At 42.9% G+C, this 22,248-nt stretch overlaps 2 protein-coding genes across 7 annotated transcripts in view; one reads left to right on the top strand and one right to left on the bottom strand.

The window, feature by feature from the left end:
* The window catches only part of PBRM1 (polybromo 1), a 102,654-nt gene extending 89,125 nt beyond the window's left edge, over positions 1-13,529 (top strand). For 2 of the 5 annotated variants that reach the window (XM_060022654.1, XM_060022653.1), the window contains 3 exons: positions 7,634-7,704; positions 7,816-8,032; positions 10,004-13,528. In XM_060022654.1, the coding sequence (XP_059878637.1) occupies positions 7,634-7,704; positions 7,816-8,032; positions 10,004-10,176 (461 nt within the window). In that variant the 3' untranslated portion in view covers positions 10,177-13,528. Of the gene's footprint in view, positions 1-890; positions 1,056-4,435; positions 4,592-7,633; positions 7,705-7,815; positions 8,033-10,003 lie in introns of all 5 variants that reach the window. The other 3 variants (XM_060022650.1, XM_060022651.1, XM_060022652.1) reach the window with 3 other exon arrangements.
* UQCC5 (ubiquinol-cytochrome c reductase complex assembly factor 5) lies at positions 8,849-20,700 on the bottom strand. Of its 2 annotated transcripts, none has more exons than XM_060022663.1 (3): positions 20,297-20,700; positions 17,417-17,504; positions 8,849-8,978 (listed from the first exon to the last, which is right to left on the bottom strand). In XM_060022663.1, the coding sequence occupies exons 1-3, from the start codon at positions 20,445-20,447 to the stop codon at positions 8,849-8,851; spliced, it is 369 nt and encodes a 122-aa protein (XP_059878646.1). In that variant the 5' UTR covers positions 20,448-20,700. The 2 variants fall into 2 exon arrangements, with proteins under 2 accessions (XP_059878646.1, XP_059878645.1); XM_060022662.1 differs by lacking the exon at positions 8,849-8,978 and adding an exon at positions 13,638-14,546 and having other exon boundaries at positions 20,297-20,598.
* Between the last annotated feature and the right edge of the window lie 1,548 nt (positions 20,701-22,248).

Here is a 22,248-nt window from a genome sequence, read left to right as displayed (position 1 = left end):
TAGCTCAAAGGAGTGAGCGGTGTAGCAGGGATGTTCCACAGCCCAGAACTGGCACAAGCTAATGCTCCTCTTGCATTTTGCATGAAATAAGTATGAATTCTGGAACTTTTGCTGATTTAGTATGATTTATGGTCAGTATTGAACTCAGCTTCAGGAAACCTGGTTCTGTCAGTACATTGTCCATTGCTTCATATGTGTATATATATTATTCCCTGCTTCTGATGACTGTAGCCTGGAGTATCATGCATTTTTTTCCCTTGGGGTTTATTAAACATGACCTCTTTGCTTCATTAGAATGTACAAATTAGCGTTTATTTTCCCTAAAACCTTGTGGAGGAGGCAGTAAGCTACTTTTCCCTTACAGAGTTAATTTTCTTCAGCTGCTAAACCTCATGACACTAATGACAAGAGTCCTCAAATCTTAGTAAAATTGGGTGCCAGGAATCAGGAAAATATAGTAAGTAACAGTTGTGCCAAAAATTACAATGGGCCATGGAATTGCTTCATGTTGAAATTATAAATAATTTGTAATGCTATTAATACTAGAATAATGGTAGCGCTTCTCATCTTCAGGGTGCCTTGTGAGATTAACCACGTTGGTTATGCTGGTGACGTTTTTAAATAAAATCTGTGCTTTCTGAATGTGTGTTGCAGTCTTAACATTCTTGAAATCTTTGCAGACCAGTTCTCAAGATGGGATAGGAAAGCTGGACTCTAGGTTACCAAGTGAAATCGGCCTGACTCCTCCTGTGTTGAGACTAGTCATCTACTGTTCCTTCCATTGAGACAGAACTGTTGCCTGTGTTTTTACTAGTCCTGTTGAATGCAATGGATGGTATTTTGAATTCCTGGGTTAAAAACAGAATTGAAAATCTGAAATGCCTTTACAGAGCGGGCAGCTAAAGTTGCTGAGCAGCAGGAGAGAGAGCGAGCAGCACAGCAACAGCAGCCGAGTGCTTCTCCCCGAGCAGGCACCCCTGTGGGGGCTCTCATGGGGGTGGTGCCACCACCAACACCAATGGGGATGCTCAATCAGCAGTTGACACCTGTTGCAGGTAAAAACAGGAGCTAAGACCATTTTTTTCCACTTTAAGAAATTCCTTCATTTTTTTTTTTCCTCCAACAAGGAGTAAGCCACAGTCTCTAGGCTTTTCTCATGACAGATTCAAAGTTTGAAGTCATCCATGTTGTCCTTATATCGCCTTTCCCTTATGGGCAATGCCTCCCCTCTGCCCCAGAAATGGGCCCTGGGCCCAATCCTGGGAATTGGTAGGGAGCAGCTCTTCCCTGGCTGTGGGCATGGTCTGGCGATATTCTCCACCGCAGACTGCTCTTGATAGAGTTCTACAGCAGAAAATATAAACAGACCCTGAATTCTGTTCCGGAGGGACTACCAAGAGAAAACACAAAACTAGTCTTTAGGTGGTGATGATTTTCCCATCTCATTCCAGTATTCAGTTTGCCTTGTTCTGCTGCAGCCATCCTTAAAAGACTGACCATTTAAAAGGATTTTTGACAATGAATTGTAAATCCTTTCTTGGTCACCAATGTGCATGACTGCTAAGTAGAATACAAAGTCCTTAATCAATTCATTGTGCCCACTCTGTAATGCTTTTCTATTTAATTACATTAAACTGCATTTTCTGTTAGTATCCCAGTCACATATTTTTAAAAAAAGAAAAGAAAAGATGAATGTGGTTTGCTTGTGTGTGTTGTCTCTGGTTCTGGTAGCCATAGCAAATTTGGCTGTTCTTGAATATTCTTGTCTGACGTGTCTCCAATGAGAAACCTGCAGACCACTTCTCGGGTCCCTCCTTCGTGATCTTTCTAAGCCTGGTGAGGTCCATTCAAGCTGTGTTTCTTCTTAAGCAAGCAGTCTGACCTCTTTTTTCAGGGAGTCCAAGATAGTGTTGCTCAAGACAGGCTCATTGGGATGCTGTTTTTGTTTTCACTTTTTTTTTTTTTTTTTGCTTTTTAAGGCAGAGTAGCAGAAGATAACTTTTCCATTGTTGCTCCTACCTTTTGTGATGGCAAGTTCTCAAATGCACTATCGCTGAACTCAGCAGTTGCACTCGCCAAAGCACATCTGAATCATGGCTTTCAGTACTTTCAGTGTAACTGATGTTGATCTAACAAATCTCATAATCGCCTGCTCTATTCCATGGCCCATTTTGGTTAATGGGGTGCCAGAGGTTTTTAGAAATCAGACCTTGAACATGGGGACTTTGAAAGTTAGAATTCCCTCATTGACATTCTCTTTTGTTCTATTTGATGTGTGATATTATAGCACTGTGCCCTTGACTAAAAAGCCCAGGGACACATTAACAAAACCAATTCAAACAGCTAAAAACATTGAAAAACAGCAGCTGCAGCATTTTAGCTCCCTGTTGGGGAATAACATCACAGAGCTCTGATGGGTAAGGAGGGTGGCCCCCTTCCAGAAAGCCCCTGCTCCATTATTAAACCTTTTGCTGCCCAGACTTCTGGGCTGTGGGAGTGCAGGGCAAGCATTCTCTACAGTAAGCAGTCTTTGGTCCACAGTGGGGACTTTGCAGCTTAAGAGAGTGATTTCTTATGGGTTTACAGGTTGCATAGGGCCTAAGTCTTAGCCTTGTTGCTGTCTGAGACCAGCTTTGCTTACAAGCATTGAAGCTCATTTGAACACATGTGACTGGGATAATAAATGCCAAAGTACAGTTTAATGAAGACAAGTGTCATGTCTTTCGATTCTTAGTAATTTCTTCAACCACAGCCCATGAAGGCTGCGTTCAGATGGGCTTTTGTAATTGAAAGCAAAGCCTCCTAACGTTCTTGAATTCCCACCTACTTATCCCTAAAAGCTCTGTCTGGTGGTATGGTTAAAAGACAGTTTGGTAGCATTGGATCTCCTCATGTTTAAGATGGTGGTGTCTGTTCAAAAGTAGTTTTTATCTCTGAACTCTCATTTTAAGAAAATGAAACTGATAATCCTATTTTATGTACAGAGGTGATTATTATTTAAAATTTGTTTTATTGGTTTGTGTAATTGTAAGTTTCTTAGTCAGCTTAGATATGATCGATGAGGCAAGCTGAATCAATCTCAGAACTTGCAGTAATTTTATAGCTTCAAAAGACTAAACTTTTATAAATAAATACCTTTCAAACAATTCTTCAGGGAAAATCAAAGAGTATAATTCTTAGAACCGGGAGTCTTGCACTGTTTCCAGAACCCCTCTACAAAGAGTATTATATAAAAATGAGGTTTTGCACCAATTCCTCAACCCCTCCCTTTGTGCAAGAAGCTGTGACCAAAGGTGATTGCATTTCGTGGGGAGCCTTGTGTTTTGTTCATTATGATCATTTCAAATCCCAGAAAAATCAAGTTGTTTTCCTTGCTTAAAAAAATGTCATATGGCTTTAAAGTTCTTTTGATAGGTGAGTCTTTGACATTCTGAAATTATCTTCTTCCTTTCACTCTTTTTGCCAAAAATACTTGTTTTTTGAAATTCTTCCCTAGCCAGCAGGAAGTGTTTTGTGTTGTGAAGATGCACTTTGAAAATAAAGGAATAAAAACCTCTGTTCACAGAAATTCTCTACCTCATTTAAAATGTTCCCTGTTAACTGAAGGTCTTTGTGAGGACATTTGTGTGCTTGGGGACAATGATGACAACTGGCCTTTTCTCATGTCAACAGAGCCTGATTCTCCAGCCATTCCTCCTAAGATCTGCGTGCAGGCTACTGAGTGACCTGGGCTTAGGTTGGCTGGTGGCCGGGGTGGGGGTGGGGAGTTAGGTTTTATCTTTATTTTATCATGTTTTGAGATCTAAAGATGAAACATCATTCATTGTGATGACTCTTAGCTGTTCCCCATCTCAAGCTCAAGCATGATCCATTCTTACCAGCAGTGGTGGGGCTAAAAGGGAGGAGGAATGGACATAGAAGTCTTGAAAAAGTCTTGCCGCCTCCGCCATGCTGGAGAACCATGCTTTGTGATCAGGGCTGTGTGCCTCATTTTCCTCCATTCCAGTTTCCCCTCATGTGTACCCGTGATAGGCATATGAGTGTGGGCATAGTGGAATGATGGGGTTTATACTCTTCAGTAGAATCGCAGTAGGCAGAACGGGTCTCTGAACACCTTGCAATAATCATGACCTTGGGAAGGCTGTTACTGGAACTCCTCTTTATTATTATTTAACTGAAAACATGCAGCGTATTTATCACAGGGAAAATAACTACAAATAATAATGTACTAAGTACTAATTCATCCAGAAATGTATTTCATATTTGTAACTTTATATTTTGTTCATTATTGCAACAAAATAATTACACTAATTGCCGTTATATCATGCAGTACTAAGGGTGCTTTATTCATTAGTAGTGCATGGGGGGGGTTGTTATTACTTACTTCATGTTGCATGTTAATGATGCATGTCTGAAATTTGTTGTGTCCTTCAAGGCATGATGGGTGGCTATCCGCCAGGCCTTCCACCTTTGCAGGGCCCAGTTGATGGCCTTGTTAGCATGGGCAGCATGCAGCCACTTCACCCCGGGGGGCCTCCACCCCACCATCTTCCGCCAGGTGTGCCCGGCCTCCCGGGCATACCACCACCGGGTAAGAACTTCATCCTCATTCACTCATTAATCTCATCTTCATATTCTCTTTTTCCTCCTTCAGCCATTTGTTCCAGGAGGTACCTGCTGCCCATGTGGGCAGGCCTTCCCTCACTGAGAATCCCAGGGATGTCAGCAGTAGGACCTGTCCTGTGTATTGAGCAGGTGGCTCAGCACCTGTGCCCTTGAGCACCTGGCTGCCTAGCAGCAGCACAGGACACATGACAGAAACTAGACTCAGCAGATCAAGGGGCAGGAGGCATACTCTAAAATCACTCAAACAACTTGACACGTGCTCAGAAAGCCAAACACAGCCTAGGAGGTCATGCTCTGCTCTCTTTATCAGTGAATGAAGTTTCCCAAATTGCCAGTTGATATAAAAAGCACTTTTTGCTCCTGAGTACATTTCTTCTTCTGGTTCAATTCTTATCTCAAAGGGTCTTCTGTGTAGAGTCCCTGCTCCATCTTTTGCTTTTCAAGCAGCCCCTCCCCTCTAAGGGAATTACAGAGTCGCTAATGTAGAACTCTGTAGAAATCCTTCAGTCAGTCCTTCTAGCAACAGAAAGGAGGGAGAGAACGAATTTGTCCTGAACGAGTTTTCTATTTCTGAGTCCCCAAAGAAGGATGACATAACATTTAAAGAACAGCATAGCCCACCTTGCTACCTGGAGACACTGGTTTGTCTGTCAACAAGCTCAGAAGTTATGTCATATAGAAACATATAAGTGGAGCCCAGAAATAGGTACAGTTTTCCTTTACAATTAATTAGCAAATTTGAAAGATTATTATGAAAGGAAAATCACAAGTTCCCATATTAATTGCCATCATATGCAAAAAAACTGACCCTTAGGTATCTATTTGGAGGGAATGTGACCTTAAGATGACTTGGAATAGTATTTGATCCATTATCCAAAATATTAGCTAAAGGCCTGGCCCAGATGACAAAATGTAGAAACCCTTAGATTTGCTTACAACAGCATTGGATCTACCGATCCCGTGGCTATAAAGAGTTCCAAACAAAGCTTCAGAGGGTGTGCCCAGCAGTATGTAGGGTGAGCTAACCTGGTGGCTCGGCCTAGAGCCTTCAGTAACACTCTTTGTGATGTGAGTGTTGCTTAGAGAATGGCCATAACGCCACAGAAGTATTTGATCTAGACACACCCAGAGGAGGAAATGTTCGTGGGTGTGGGTGCTTCATTATGGAAGTGGTGGACTATGTGTGAGTTGCTCTTGCAGCAGGTGTCAGTCATAAAATGGGTGTGTTCCTGTGGCAGGTGGAGTTGTCCTTAATTCTGTGCCCTCTCCCCTTGGCAAGAGTATCTGACTGAGCAGTGAGACTAAGCTGGACTTAACTCCCAGGTGCGTGTGCTACTCAGCGGGAGTCACACCGAAGGCCAGTACCCTCTAGGTAGCTGGTCTTTTGGCGGGTATTGGGGGGTAGATGTCTCCCTTTGCCCCTTTTTCAGATTCTAAATGCATTTGAAGAAAGCACAACACACCTGATGATAAGGAGACAGGGAAGAACCCTTCTTAGTATCTACACACGCACGTCTGATCAGGCTTTGAGAAGAGGGAGATTCAGTGAGCTCCTCTGGTGACTCAGCCTGCATTCTCACCAGCTGCCCCCTGGCATGGCATTTGTAAACAGAGGGCACATAGGGGGTTGGTTGCTGATTTTTTTGTGCTGCCCTGCAGAGATTGATACAGGCAGCTCAGGGAGGCCCACTGTGTTTTGAAATCTAAGGTGGGTGAGTGTCCTAGGGGAACAGGGGTTAATAATATGTTGCTGGAGCAGCAACTTACCCACTGCAGCCTCTTCACTCACTCACAAATAATCACTAAGATTCTATTCTTGTGGTTCAGTACCCTTCTGGGTTCTTGGAATATAAAAATCCCTGCTTTGTAAACAGAAAGCTTGTTTTCACTTAGTGTGTTCTCTCTTACAAACGTCTAATACTTCTTGGAAGTGGTATTTAGCAATTCTGAACCTTAGAATAGTGGGTTGGTTCTGCCTGGTTAAAATACCAACATTTTGAATCCAGAGAAACTATAGAATATGAAGTTAGCGCCTGTTGATCCTTCCGTGCAGCCAGCTGGACTTGTTTAAGGTTTAAGCAGTAGCTCACCAGGGTTTTGATTGTAGTTTGTTAGTTTTTAATGAACTGGGTCCTTTACCTATTGCTCTGTTTTATGAGACTAGGAAGTGGACGGTCCTGAGATTAAAATAGCCCCAGATGCTAAATTTAAGACATCATGTTATTATCAACTAGGACCTATGAGACAGAACTTGCTTGTGTGACAGAAATTGCTTGTGAGGAGTCACCAAGGGAAGTTTATACAAAGTCCAAATATAGTAGGACCATGGAATCTTTCTCTTTCCCTTTGTCATTTTGCATTTGAAGTGATAGCACCAAGGCTGCTCTGTTTCCGGATGATTCCTTTTCAAAGTGCTGGTCTATCAAATGGCAGTGTCCCCTCTCTGCCAACATTAGTGACTCCAGTTAGAACCAGAGGTGCTGGTGGCCTGTGAGAGGACAGCAAGAATGTGCCTCCAGCCTCCACAAAGGTCATTTAATGTGCACTTGCACAAACCTCTTCCCTTATGTCCCTGCTGTCCTAACACATTGCATACAGCTGAGCCTGGTTGCAATGCCATTACTGCTGAAATTAAACACGGGCTTCAGTTGCAGGAAACTGTGTTGTCAAAAGAAAAATACCTTGAAAATATAGTTGTATTCTGACTGTAGCTTACCTAGGGAAATACTAGAATTTTATGCAGGGTTCAAATTATTTCTAAGCCATGAATAATTAATGTACATCTGACAAGTTGTCCTAGCTTTGTATTTAAAGTACCTAGAAAACAAAAGAACATGCATTTTCTATATGAATGCTACATCCTGTTTTGGGTGCTTAGGGTTCCTATCCATAAAGACTCAGGGCAGAGATCATAGGCTTGCATTATAAATGGCCTTTCTTATCAGACAGTAGTTTTCAGTCTTCTCAACCCAGAGCCTCTAATTGTGCCTGTAATTCTGAATTATAGGTGTGATGAACCAAGGAGTGGCCCCTATGGTAGGGACTCCAGCACCAGGTGGAAGTCCATATGGACAGCAGGTGAGCCTCCAAGTTGGATCTTCTAGGACTCAACAGAATTCAAGTTACCCTCTTTCTCAGAGCATGCACTGAGTATTTTTTTTCCCTCACCATGTGTCTGTGCTCTTTCAGGTAGGTGTTTTGGGGCCTCCAGGGCAGCAGGCACCACCTCCATATCCTGGCCCACATCCACCCGGCCCCCCTGTCATACAGCAGCCAACAACACCCATGTTTGTGGCTCCCCCACCGAAGACTCAACGGCTTCTCCACTCAGAGGCCTACCTAAAATATATTGAAGGACTCAGTGCTGAGTCCAACAGCATTAGCAAGTGGGACCAGACCCTAGCAGGTAAGGAGAGTCCTCAAGAAGCCTTTGCTTTATCAAAGTCCTCTCGCTGCTATGGACCTATTATATCAGGATAAATATCCATGATTCTTATACAGGCATACCTTGTTTTGTTGCACTTTGCTTTGTTACTCTTCTCAGATACTGCATTTTTTTACAAATTGAAGGTTTGTGGCAATGTGTCAAGCAAGTCTTTCGGCACCGTTTTTACAGTAGTATGTGCTCACTTCGTTTTTCTGTGTCACATTTTGGTAATTTTCACAATATTTCCAACTTTTTCATTATTATTATATTTGTTTTGGTGACCTGTGATCAACAGTCTTTGATATTACCATTATAAAAAGATTACGACTTGCTGAGGGTTCAGATGATGGTTAATATTTTTTTAGCAGTGTAGTCTTTTTTAATTAAGGTATGTACATAGTTGTTTTAGACATGATGCTATATTGCATACTTAATAGACTACAGTATAGTGTAAACGTAACCAAAAAATTCATGCAACTCACTTTATTGTGGTGATTTGGAACCAAACCTGAGGTATGCCTTTATAAGTAAAATAAATTGTATACTTAGTAGAAGGGTTTGGAGCTTCTTTGTATATTGACATTACATACTGAAAATGTTTTTTTGCTGAGTTTCAAAGCTTAGTTTTGTCAGAAATATCTATGCTATCTTCTTAAGTATATTCTGAATTTTTTCAATTATTTTTCAGGCATTTGGGGATAGCATAGATGGATTTGGGTAAATTAAAAATTATTTCAGGGCTTCCCTGGTGGTGCAGTGGTTGAGAGTCCACCTGCCATTACAGGGGACACGGGTTCATGCCCCGATCCGGGAAGATCCCACATGCCGCGGAGCAGCTGGGTCCGTGAGCCATGACCGCTGGGACTGCGCGTCCAGAGCCTGTGCTCCGCAATGGGAGAGGCCACAGCAGTGAGAGGCCCGCGTACTGCAAAAAAAAAAAAAAAAAAAAAAATTATTTCACCTCAATTTTTAAAAAAGAAAAATAATATTGGAAGACATGTTTCTATTAACCTATGAAGTTTATTCATTTAGTTCAGCAGGCTCAGCATATTTTCAGTACTTACTAAAATAACTTGCCTAGTTTCTGGAAAGAACTTTGGAAGTTTCTGTTCATTTTTCATTTCTAAGCCAAATTTGATCATTTGATTGCTTTAAGGTAGTAGGTGGTTTTCCCTTTCTTCACATTTACCTTTTTAGGAATTTTTGTTAATATTGGAGTAACTATTAAATATTAATGATCAGATCTTTTAGGTGTTTGTACAACTTTTATATTCCCATTCTAGTAATTATGTTATCTTGTGCAGCTGTTTTGTGAAGTAATTGTTAGAAATTAGATAATTTCTAGGACTTCACCGGTGGCACAGTGGTTAAGAATCCGCCTGCCAACGCAGGAGACACGGGTTCGAGCGCTGATCTGGGAAGATCCCACATGCTGCGGAGCAGCTAAGCCCGTGCGCCACAACTACTGAGCCTGTGCTCCAGAGCCCGTGAGCCACAACTACTGAGCCCGCGAGCCACTACTGAAGACTGCTGAAGCCTGTGTGCCTAGAGCCCATGCTCCACAACAAGAGAAGCCACCACAATGAGAAGCGCGCGCACCACAACGAAGAGTAGCCCCCACTCACCGCAACTAGAGAAAGTCCGCACGCAGCAACGAAGACCCAACGCAGCCAAAAATTAATTAATTAATTAATTAAAAAAAGAAGACATTAGATAATTTATAAACTGCAAAGTGTAAAACGAGACATCCTTGGCTAGGTAGTCTCATACCTAAGTAAAATAGCTTTCTAAAAACCAAGATGCCTAATAAAACAATGTAAGAAATTTGCTTGGAAGTATTCTGCAGAGTTAAAATTCATAATATTCAATAAATAATAAATGTTTCATGTTTTAATCTGTCAGACCTTAGGACTGATATTTGTATTTCTCTGTCTGCACTTTAATTTTCAGCCCGAAGACGCGATGTCCATTTGTCAAAAGAACAGGAGAGCCGACTCCCCTCTCACTGGCTGAAAAGTAAAGGGGCCCACACCACCATGGCAGACGCCCTCTGGCGCCTTCGGGATCTGATGCTCCGAGACACCCTCAATATTCGCCAAGCATACAATCTAGAAAACCTTTAATCACATCAATTACGATTCTTTTATAGAAGCATAAAGAGTTTTGTGGAACAGTAGCCATTTTAGTTACTGGGGGTGGGGGGAGGAACAAAGGATGATCATTTTTATTGCATTTTATTGTACATCACAAGGCCATTTTTATATAAGGACACTTTTAATAAGCTATTTCAATTTGTTTTTGTTATATTAAGTTGACTTTATCAAATACACAAAGTTTTTTTTTGCATATGTTTCCTTCGTTTAAAACCAGTTTCATAATTGGTTGTATTTAGACTTGGAGTTTTATCTTTTTACTTGTTGCCATAGAGCTGAAACCATCAAAGGTTTTTTGTCTTGGCTTGGGGTTTCTGTTTCTTGTTTTTTTTGGTTGGTTTTTTGTTTTTGTTTTTTTTAAATAACAAACAAAATGAAAAAAAACACACACAAGAGTTTACAGATTAGTTTAAGTTGTCAATGAAATGTGAAGTTGGCCCTAGTTTACATCTTAGAGAGGGGAGTGTACTTGTGTCTGTTTCACGTGCCTAAATATCTTAAGCCACTTTTGCAAGAACTGTTTCTTCCAGGTAGAGTGAAAGGTTGTTAGTTGGATTGTAGATGTTTGGCAGACATGGCACATTTGCTCTAGTAACTCAGAAATCTGAAGTCAGCACTGTGCACTCTTCTGCAGCTAATGCAGCTCCCGGACGCCTGGAGGGAGAAAGCACTTTTTCTTGTGCTGAGTTAGACATCTATGGTGTCAGTTATTTTTGCAGAACATGTGCACAACCCTGAATTATATTTAGTCTTGACAGGTAAGTTTAAGGGTACTTTTGATCTTTTTGTAATGAATTCACAATTTATGCCTATACATGTTAGGTGATTTAAAACTTTAAATCTCTACATTGCAAATTATTGAAGTTCATCTTGAAGAAAGTATTGAGGTGTGCTGGAGGTGATTTATTTTTAAACATAACACCCAACCTAACTTAGGGAAGGGAGTGCATTAACCAGATATGGGCTGTGTCAGAAGCATAATTGTAAAAGGCTGGATTGCCTGCATATGCAAGTATGTTTTAGTATTCTTTATTTCCTCATCAGATCTGGCTTTTTTTTTTTCTTTTTCTCCTAAGTTTCAGGGTTGTAATTCTCAACCAGAAATTTAAGACTTTATAAAATAATTTTAAAATTCAGCTTGTGCTTTTGAATTTCAGGAGAAGGAAATCATAATTTAAGAAAATGCTCACTAAAAAGACCATTAAAGATCCCAAACACTTAGGTTTGATGACCCTGTCTCTCTTATATGACTCTGGAAAAAAACATTTGGAGGCAGTATATAATGCTCAGACAAGTGGAAAGCATCAAACATGGTTCAGTATTTCACTCAGCGTTTTTGAAACCTGCTTTATTGTAACAAGGTGGTTGCCATTGTGGTGGAGCTTCCACTGCTGTTTGTAAATTGAGAGTGACTCTCAGAGGATACTTTTTTCTTTTAATCTGGTATGAGTCAATACCTGGATATTTAATTACCATTCTTACTAAATCATGGGGACAGAAGAAGAGTTTAGAATGGAAAAAAGTCTCTTGTATCTAGATACTTTAATTACAGGAGGTCCTTATAACTTAATTGCCTATAAGTCAACCACTGGATCTCAATTTGCATCAAGTATTTTAAACAGTTCTGAATTTTAAAAAATGTTTTGCAGTACTATGTCAGTACCTTATTGTTAAACTGAATCAGATAAAGAAATCTTCAGTTCTTGGTTATTTGGGCCATTGAATCATCATGGACTGTATAATACAATCAGATTATTTTATTTCTAGACATCCTTGAATTACACCAAAGAACCTGAAATTTAATTTTGGTTAAGTTATTTATTTATTTCATGCACCCGTCTTATTTCCCTTTTTAAGGTCTGGAAGAGACTTCTTTGGGAAGACTCTAAAAACTCTTCACTGTGGTCTATGTGGGGCATTAGAAGCCAGAGCACTCCTCCTCCAGGCTCCTTCTCAGTGTCTGGAGGTGCTGTAGGAACCATAGATCCAGCCAGGGGCTTCCCTAAGGCAGTGCAGAGCCGGGCCAGGGGGCCATTAGGCAGGCCCTAATTACCTTTAAAAAAAAAAAAAGCTCTATGTATTTATTTTAGAATCATGTCTTTCTGTATATTAACTTGGAGAATGTCAATTAATATTTTAGGATATAAGATTTGAGGTCAGCCATCTTCCAAAAAAGAAAAGAAAAAGAAAAAAAAAAAAAGCCCTGACTTTAAAAGGTACATGTGAACTATACATCTTTTTTTTCCATGAGTTTTAGGAACTGTAGTGATATGGCTTAGAAAGTATAATGGCCTAAATGTTTTCAAAATGTAAGTTCATGTGGAAAAGAATTTTGTTTATGTGCGGAAAAAGACCTATAGGTTTAAAATAGTATGTCAGCCAACTGATTTAAAAGGCCTTGAATTACTTTGTTTTTGAACCCACCCTTTTCTTCCTATGAGGAAGAATTAAGAGGGGACTCTTCTTTGTGTAAAATCTCCAAATTGGTGTTGTTGATTTTTGAACTTAAACATTTTCAGACTTGATTAAAACTTGGTTTATTCTAATTTCTGTATCAAAAGAGGTTTAAGTGATAACTAGTCTTATAATATGTATGTATCATATCTTTGTTCATCTAAAGCTTTTTAATCCAAATAAAAATGGAGTTTGCAAAGTGATTTGGATTAACCAGGTTTGGTTGTTTTGTTAAAGCTGTGTCAGATGTTAGTTTCAAGTAGGTTTAATTTCTGCAAGCCTTGATTTTATGTTGACAGGGATATGGCTGCCAATTTAAAGGAAGAGAGCTCCTTGGGTAGAGGCAAAAGTCAGTGTCCAGACACTGATCCAAGGCTTAGGCTGCATTAACACAGAAGCCGAATGTAGTCACACTGCAGCCTGACATGCCCATGCCAAGCCTCTCAGACTGGCAGTCAAGGATTCCTAACATGTCTTCAGCATGGGCAGAAATGCAGGTTGAAGTTAAAATTGCAGAGGGAGTTGTTACTGATGATGGAAGGTAAGGCAAGCATGTCCTGTATCATAAATCAGTGTAATCCATTTCAAATAGCTGTGTGTGGCCAGAAGAGAGAAGTGGCCCGGGTATGTTTTTATCATGCTTATAATCTCTTAAAACATGACAACACTTTTAATAGAAGGTGTTGGTAAAATCAACCAACTGTTTTCCTCTAATATCACTTTGCAAATCCCTGTGGTTCTGTTCTCCTAAGAGTTTAGGGCTGTACTTCCATCTCTGCTCATAAACATATTTTGAATGATCGTTGATGTATAGTTAAACATTCCAGCTGAACACTCTGAGCAATAGTGCTAAGTATTACTCTGTTCCTTTTGCATTTGGAAGTGTGCGAGGTCAGCTGAATGAAAGTTCATACCTGAACAAATTAATAGACTATTTCTATCCCCCAGATAGATGTGGAATGCACGTCTTGTGGATTTTACATATAAATGTGGCAAGAAATTCCAAATTTAATACACGTGTGTGAAAACTAAGAACTGATGCTGCTTTACTAGGAGAGAAGTTGTTTTGGAAAACACCATGGTCCAAGTGTATATTTTTTTTTAAGAGAAGTAACTCAGCGTGAGAGATCCAAACTTCTAAAAGAGATTAATTTGATTGAGTTATAACTTCAGAGATGTAGGCAAGATTTCCAAAAGAGGACTACTAGATGAACAAAGATAGCCCTTCCTTATTGAGTATTTACTCTGTGCTTAGGTATTGGGTTGGCCAAAAAGTTCCTTGAGTTTTTAAGTAAAAATAAAAGACATTTTTCATTTTCACCAAGAACTTTATTGAACAACATATTCACATTCTGCCATTTTTCAGGCAACTTCATAATTCCATCTTCCCAAAACTTTTTATCTTTTTGAGCAAAGAACTGTTCCAGGTGCCTTTTACAGTCTTCCAGAGAATTGGCATTTTTTTCCATGAAGAGAATTTTGTAAAGACCGAAATAAATGGAAATACGCAGGTGCAATATCTGGTGAATACGACGGATGAATTAGAATTTCCCAGCCAAGCTGTAACAGTTTTTTGCCTGGTCATTGAAACGTGCGGTCTTGCGTCATCCTGATGGAAGATTATGCGTTTTCTGTTGACTAATTCCGGATGCTTTTCGTCGAGTGCTGCTTTCAGTTGGTCTAACTGGGAGCAGTACTTGTTGGAATTAATCGTTTTGTTTTCTGGAAGGAGCTCATAATAGAGGACTCCCTCCCAATCCCACCGTATATACAACATCACCTTCTTTGGATGAAGACCGGCCTTTGGTTGGTTGGTGGTGGTTCATTTAGCTTGCCCCACGATCTCTTCTGTTCCACATTATAGTACAGTATCCACTTTTCATCGCCTGTCACAATTTGTTTTAAAAATAGAATGTTCTCGTTACATTTAAGTAGAGAATTGCATGCGGAAATACAGTCAAGAAGGCTTTTTTCACTTAAATTATGGAACCCAAACATCAAAGCAATTAACATAACCAAGCGGTGATTTTCAATGCTTGATTTGGATATTTTTGAGTATGTCGGCTCTCTCACGCATGGTATAACGTTGATTGTTCTGTGTCTCGATTTGATCACTATCAACTTCAGTAGGTCTACCTGACCGTGGAGCATTGTCCAGCGGGAAATCTCCAGCACAAAACTTCACTAACCGCTTTTGACATGTTCGATCAGTCACAGCACCTTCTCCATACACTGCACAAATCTTCTTATGTGTTTCAGTTGCATTTTTACCTTTCTTGAAATAATAAAGCACAGGGACTTCCCTGGTGGCCCAGTGGTTGGGAATCCACCTGCCAATGCAGGGGACACGGGTTCTATTCCTGCTCCGGGAAGATCCCACATGCCTCGGGGCAACTAAGCCCATGCACCACAACTACTGAGCCTGCGCTCTAGAGCCCATGAGCCACAACTAACTGAAGCCCATGCACCTAGAGCCCGTGCTCTGCAACATGAGAAGCCACTGCAAGGAGAAGCCCTCACATCGCAACGAAGAGTAGCCCCCACTGTCCACAGCTAGAGAGAGCCCATGTGCAGGAACAAAGACCCAACGCAGCCAAAAATAAAATTTATATTAAAAAAATAAAGCATAATACGCAGAAAATGTTGCTTCCATCTTCAATATTAAAATGGCTGCACAAAAATTCAATTTTGATTTTTTTTTTTTTAATGCACGCTGATATGAGACCTGTCACAATACAGTCTAGCAAAATTGTTGCGAATGAAGTTAAAGACAGCTAAGTGCTACTAGAGCCATCTTACGGGAAAAACCGAATGAACTTTTTGGTCAACCCAATACTTTCCCTATCCATTCAGATGATAAAATGAAGCTCCAAAGCCCATGTTCTTTGTCTAACACCCCAGTGGAGGTAGACTTCTAGCAATAAATGCTAATTAGGTTTTTGTCATTCTGAAGTATTGTGGTTTTTGAAATTCAAGTTATTAAATTGTTTGCCTTGTAGTTCACAGTAGGGGGCACTGCAGTTCTGTAAGCAGCTTATGAGAGCATTGCTGTTTAAATTATTTAAGTTCCCTTAAATAATCCTAGTGTCTGATAAGTGGGATAGAGTTATATTCCTTAGTAGAACTGTTAAAAAATTGAGGTAAAGTTAAAAAGCTTGCACCTTGGTTAACAAAAATTAGTTCTGCAGCATCCAAATTAATATGCTTTGAAAGTATCTTCAATTTTAATTGCTTTGCTAGTCTGCTTGCCTTGAAGTCAGACATTGTTGTGTTGTCTTCAAAGCTTCGTTGTCTTAAATAAATTGGCACTCCAATACATATATTTTAGAAAGATGAAGAAAACTCTAGGGAAGTTTAGCACAAATTTCAGACTAGAGATTCTCCCTGGGATGGAGACAGCAGGATAGGCCAGGGAAGGAAACCACAGCAGACAACAGAAGTTAGCTGATGGTTTTAGTAGCATTTACAACTATTCTTTGTAAAAGGTATGTATGTTACATATGCTCTTTACATAGGTACAAAATATTAAACTTCTAAAACAGGTTGGGGGAACAAATGGGAGTTAAGGCCACAATTTAAATTCATTATGCAGCAGTCTAGTCACTAAAATTAACTATGAGGTTTAGGGTCACCAGGAATGCCTGAGGTAACAAAAGCGCACATGAGAACTACCTTCCTCTCCCTGGTGCTGTTGGTCATCACTGGTCTTCATACTCAAGCCACCTCTGAGCAGTGACTCATTAGTGCTTTAATGAGATCTGAGTAGTCAGTGGCTCCTTAATTATACTGGATTGGTTCTAACATAAATGGACTGACTTAAATTAGAAAAAAAAAAATCCCTTAGAACAATTTGTGGCAGATATCATTAACTTGAGGATACCCTGTGGCCTTAAGCATCTGCTTCTTTATTCATGAGCAATAGTTAGAAACTATTTTGAAACTTAGTCTTATTTAATATGTATATATTTTCTTGTTTGAAAAGATGTTGGATATGGTTATCCAAACATGGAAAGATGCCTTTGCTTTTTCTACCAACTGATCCAAACTTATTCTGGGTCAGATTGGAAAATCTCTCCCTATAGACTGAGCCTCTGATTTAGCTCAAGTCTATGGTTGCTTTATGCTGTGAAGATTCACTTTCTTTGGGAAGGAGCAGTGTCTTTATCTTTAGCAGCTGGATGAAAGCAACATCTTCATCTCAGAGGGGAGTGAAACGTGTTGCTCCCCAGTCCTCATGGAGGTCCAGCCCTTGTATGTTAGTGGAGCCAAGCAAGGAAAGGGGTTGTCTGTGTTCACAAGAGCACTTAACATGAATAACATATGGTCACATTCTAACAAAATGTTTACAAATTGGTAGCTAGCAGAAATGTAGTCTGCATAATAATCCTCGTTTAAATGATCCTACAGTAGATAACTTTTATTCATAGTAAGTCTGAATTCTGCAAAAAACTAAATAAGGTTATCCCTTGTTGCCTAAAACAAAGGACTTCACAAACAATTCAGGCTACACTGAAAAGCATCCTGATTGATCCTTGAATTGTTTAGAAATATTTCATGGACTAGATTCAATGGGTAGGTGTGTTTTAGTAGGAAATAATTTTCCCACAAGTGCTGTCCATCAGTGACTTGGGAAGTATTCAAGCAGAGACAGGAAAACTATAAAAGTTCTTTGTAAAGGCAGTTCTATGTAAGAACAAGAGACCCGAAAAGTACATCTTTAAAGGAGTTGAAACCAGTAGTAAAGTTTCATATTCACTTTATTGACTGCTGAAGTTCAGTCTCTGATGCATCTTCCAGCCTTCTCTGATACTGCCTTTCTGAGGCTTTTCTACGGTAGACATCGTCTGTATCAAACAAAGATTTTATTTAGATTTTCAAGAGACTAAGGAATTAAAAATACATATCTGAGTAATTTAACCAATAGTCTAGATCTGTCACCTGAATATCAACATTAAGGCTTAACTCAATGCCAGAATAAACTTAAAAGAAGATTTGATTTAAATGAGCACTATGTTAAAGGAACTCTCAATATCAATAGCAGGGTCAGAGTCAGTGTCTTCAAAGATAGTGTCATGTCCCAGCACAGCCCTTAGCAATTTCACTTCTCTCTGAAATCATCCTTCTTAACTGGCCCTGCAGAGGCACTTCTGGCCCTATAGCTCTCTGCTGGTCCCTCTGCCACACCCAGGAACTGAGGGCTGGGAGATGAGGGCAGTCTCCTTGTTCTCAGCTGCTGCTTTTCCAGACTACTACTGATTCTCCACCTTCTTCCTCTGGGTCCTATGCCATTTGCCACCATCTTCTCTGCACTGGTACCTGCTGTCCATCACTCCCCTTCAGTCTCTGAAAATGCTGGCATCTAGTTCAGGTTCCTTGACCCTGTCCTGTGCCATCTTCCCAGGCAACACCACCCCCAACAGAGATGAAGCACCAGCCCCCTTCATCTTCCTTACTTCTCAACTTCTACCATCTGCTTGCAGTGTTCCTCTGAAGCAATAAGTTCATTCTGCTCTGACCACAACCTCTACTACCTTTCTGTCCTTGGACCTTCACCAACTTCCTCAGGCCCTTGTCCTCTCTTCCTGCCCAGATCAGCTGAAATTCCCTCTCATCAATATCAACTTCTTGATATACCTTCAAAACCCAAACTACAGATTAATCCAACTTACTTCTCCATGCCTCATTCTGCTTGCTTTGCACTGTGGGCCCAACTGTTGCATCTAACTGGGTCCACTGTGATGCCTGGCAGTCCTGTTTCTTCAGCCATGGCCCTGACCCTACTTTACCCACCCCGAAATGGCCATGAACTCTTTCTTCGCAGAGAAAAGTCATCAGTAAAGAACTCTTCCAGCTGACTTCCAAGGGCTACTCCTTGCCCTGCTCTGGTCCCATCCTCTCCCACCTTCTCAAGGGCCAAGGTATCTCCAGCCTCTCTCCACCCTCTCTTTTCTGATCAGTACTTGCATATTTCAAGTCTCTCCTGGTAGGGGAGAGGGGGCTTACCTCCCATTCACTTAGTTGAACTTCCTGAACCTCCTGTCTTCTGTGATAACAAGCCCTTCATGTTTCCCTTCTTGCCTCTCTGGTCACTCTCAGTCACCCTTAAAATGTTGGGGTTTAAACTCTTTCATCACAATCAGCTTGTGAATGACCCACAAACCTAGATCTGAGGCCCAGATCTGCCTTCTGAGCTTCAGTTCTGTATAACCATCTCCCGCCTCAGCACGTCCAAAATGGAGCCCAGGACTGTCCTGCCTGTGTTCCCCCTGCCCCAGCTGCCCTACCAAAAGCCGCCACTCCTCATTTCCTGAGTCCAGTCAATCACCAAGCCCTTGTCAGTACTACCTCTGGGGTGTCTCTCAACTCCGCCCACTTCTTGGCATCTCACCCTAGTCCAGGCCACCATCTCAAATCTGGACAACCACACAGCCTAAGTGTTCCTGTCAATCCGCCCTCCACAAGAAAGCATTCTCCACATATGTTCACCAGCTGCGGCTTAAAACTCTTCAGCCCTTTGGGATACACTGTTGGTTCTCCAGTCCCTTTGTGGCCCTGCCCAGGCACCTTTCTAACCACGTCATCCCTCACTCTGCTCACCTGCTTCAGTCCCTGAAACACAGCAGCATACTTTCACACCAAGGCCCCAAGGTTTGCTCTTACCACTGGCAGAAGACACTTTCAAGTCCATAAACGTTTCCCTCATCTGGCTGACACCTACTCAATCTTCGGACCCTACCTGACATGGTAACTCCTCCAGGAAGCCTTCCCTGCACCACCTAGTCCAATTCAGGTGCCCCACCCAGGACTCCCATGCTCCCCCAACTTTCCCCCCACAGCAGTGATCACACTTAATAGTAACTGTATGATCTGTCTCTCCCATTAGTGCTCTTCTGGTGTGGGGGCCCTCCGCCTTATATCCTCTCATCAGTGCTCATTAAATATGAAGGAATGGGTGAACACAGGAGGATTAAATATCTTTAGAAAGCACTTTTTTTAAAAAAATGAGGGTTGGTGATTCACAAGTGATTGTGTTTCTGGAGAGGGAGAAAGCAGAAAGGGCCTAGGGGTTAGGGAAGTCTTCCTGGAAGAGGAACTAGCCTGTCCAGGCTAGTGCTCAGCAAAGCAATGCCAGACACACTTTTTGTAGTGCTGGGCATTGGTACCAATGACTCTGGCCAGTAAAGACAGTAGTATTTAGCTAAGCCGGGCCAACCAAGTTCTCTCTAGGGTTTGGACTGGCCAGTTAGGAACTTCCATGAATCCTCAAGATCCCACCCGCCTCTAGGTGCTGTGAGAAGTCTATTCCTTAGGCCCGAAAAGTGTCACCGGCATGGCCGAAGGGCAGGCTTGAAAGGAGGGCGTCCTGAGTGGAGTCACGTGCCCTCCTCTCAAAGTGCAGGGACGGTCTCAAGATCGGATACCAATGTGCCTTTGTCGCCCCGCTTACAGGAGAGCCCAGGCGGATCTCCACCGCCCAACGAAGGGAACCGCACTCGCCCTTCTGACCAGGGTAAAAGCAGCTCAGCGCTGAGCGGAATGAGAGGTCTACAAGCTGAGAACAGCCCCCAGGAAAACGGCTCCCTCGCCGCCTCCCGCCTGCCTGAAATGAAACAGAGGCTGCTGCACCCCCACTTACAGAAGGTCTCCTGGCCCACGCGCACTTTAATCATGATCCACTCCATCGTTCCTCCCAGGACAAAAAAGAAGGGCAGGAACCTGTAGACGCCGAGTCGCTGCTTCCCGGGCACCCGCTGCAGAACCCGCCTCACCTGGGCCCTGGAAAACATGCCGGACCGCTGTCGTGGAGAAGGGTACGGCGGAACGAAGAGCGACGGGAGCTGTCCCAGCCCCTGGACTGGAGCTCCCGGATGAAGCCGAAGCCGTCCTGCCGTCCTTGCTGAGTCCGGCGGCCAGGTGGCCGTGCGATCCCGGCCCTGGGCCACCTCCAAGGAGGTGAGGAGCGGAACGGGTAAGGAGCAGCGCTGAGCTCGGGACCCAGAATGTGGAGCGGCTCCACCAATCTGAGTGCGGTGGGCTGCGTGGGTCCGCCAATCAGAATGCGGCGGAGTGCGCGTGCTCAGTGAGGCCTAAACCAGCTGGCGCAGACTCCTCTGCTCCAGAGGCAGGGCGGCGCAAGGGGCGGGGCCTCCCACGTGGCGTCGGTCCGGCCCCGCCTCCCGGCCTCCCCTTTTCAAGCTGGTATTCGGAGTTGGCGGCCGCGCCCCCTACTCTGCCACCGCCATCTTTTTTCTTAAAGTCCTAGTAGAAGTGATGACCCTCTATGATGGACTACTAAACGGGTAGTGCACCATGCTCTAAAATGCAATTACGCAACGCCTTTCATTTATTTCGAGATCGAGACTGATGCCTAGGCTTCTAAAAATAAGGTGCATTGTTGAAAGCTAACTATCATTATCACAAGAAAAGTCTAAGTAAGCATCTGAGACAAACAACCATAAAATTAAGAAAAGCTATCCTGTATGGGGCACTTTCCGTTATTCCCGGACTATTAGACAATCTAAGAAAGTCAAATGAAAACTTAGAACCAATAAGAGAGTTTGGTAATGTGGACACAAAATGTACAAAAAGAAAGAAGAGAGATCAAGCAGCGCCTCTGAAAAGGGTAGGAGGGTCCGCCGCTGAGCTGCCAGGCCCAAGCTGCAGCTTGGATAACCTGGATAACCTGCCTTCTCCCGGAGCCAACCCCACCCAACCACGCACACACAACTGGCTTGGTGCTCACTCTGGCTTCTCTTGGTGGCTCTGCGGGCTGGACACCACAGAGCACCCATCTCCCGCCCAGACAAGGCTTACATATGGCTAAGCCCCCAGCGCACACTTAGCTCACTGGGGCCCTGGGAGTGGGGAGGGCAGCCACCCACCCACGGGCCCACCTATGGCCTCCATCCTGTGCCAGCACTTGGCCCAGGGGTTGGCACACTGTAGGTCCTCAGCCAAGGTGCAGTGAATATTGGAATGTACACCCTTAGACCCGGCGAGGACACCGCGGGGAGCATCCCACAGAAACAGTGTCTAGCTAGCCAGCTCTCCACCGACAAGGCCCACGGGTGCAGGGTCGGCCTGCTGAAGGCCCAGAGCACATGCGCATGTGGACTTAGAAAATGGATCTGTGTGGAATACACGCGGGTGGAGAGTGGTTCCCAGCAGGAAAGAGGAATTTCGTTGTAAATCCTGGTGATATTGCTAGAAGAGCTAGAGAGTCCTGCGTGGGGAAGCGAAGAATGGAGCGGTTCGGTGCGGCCATTTGCTGAGGTAGGAACCAGGCAAGCACAGTGACCCCTGGCCCACCACCTCGCTCCAAGTTAACAGAGGTCATCTGTGTAAGGCACAAAGAGGGAGCAACGTCTGCTTCAGCGGACGTCGGCTGCGCTGCGGTCCCGAGGTCTCACCCAGCGTGGGGCTGGCAGCGCGGAGCGCGCGGGAAGGACTCTATCCGCCAGAGACGTGAGTGAAACGGGCCGGTCTCTGGTCCGCGGGCAGAACCGGCAGGGGCGAGGGGCGGGGAACAGGACCCCCGCTGCAGGACTGGGGGAAGGGGCAGAGGATCTGAGGTCAGAAGGACAGGAG

The sequence above is a fragment of the Delphinus delphis genome, chromosome 10, assembly GCF_949987515.2.
Source record: "Delphinus delphis chromosome 10, mDelDel1.2, whole genome shotgun sequence".
Classification (NCBI taxonomy): domain Eukaryota; kingdom Metazoa; phylum Chordata; class Mammalia; order Artiodactyla; family Delphinidae; genus Delphinus; species Delphinus delphis.
The sequence above is the reverse complement of the archived record's forward strand: the minus strand, read 5'-3'. Positions and strand labels throughout refer to the sequence as shown.

What these genes read in the sequence shown, in the direction of transcription:
- UQCC5 (XM_060022663.1), bottom strand. Translation starts at nt 20,447, where the DNA reads ATGTTTTCCAGGGCCCAGGTGAGGCGGGTTCTGCAGCGGGTGCCCGGG. An exon ending in CGTGGGCCAGGAGACCTTCT is followed by an intron (nt 17,505 to 20,296) that starts GTAAGTGGGGGT and finishes TGTTTGATACAG; the next exon opens with ACGATGTCTACCGTAGAAAA. An exon ending in GAACTTCAGCAGTCAATAAA is followed by an intron (nt 8,979 to 17,416) that starts GTGAATATGAAA and finishes TTTTTTTTGCAG; the next exon opens with TACGCGGGCCTCTCACTGCT.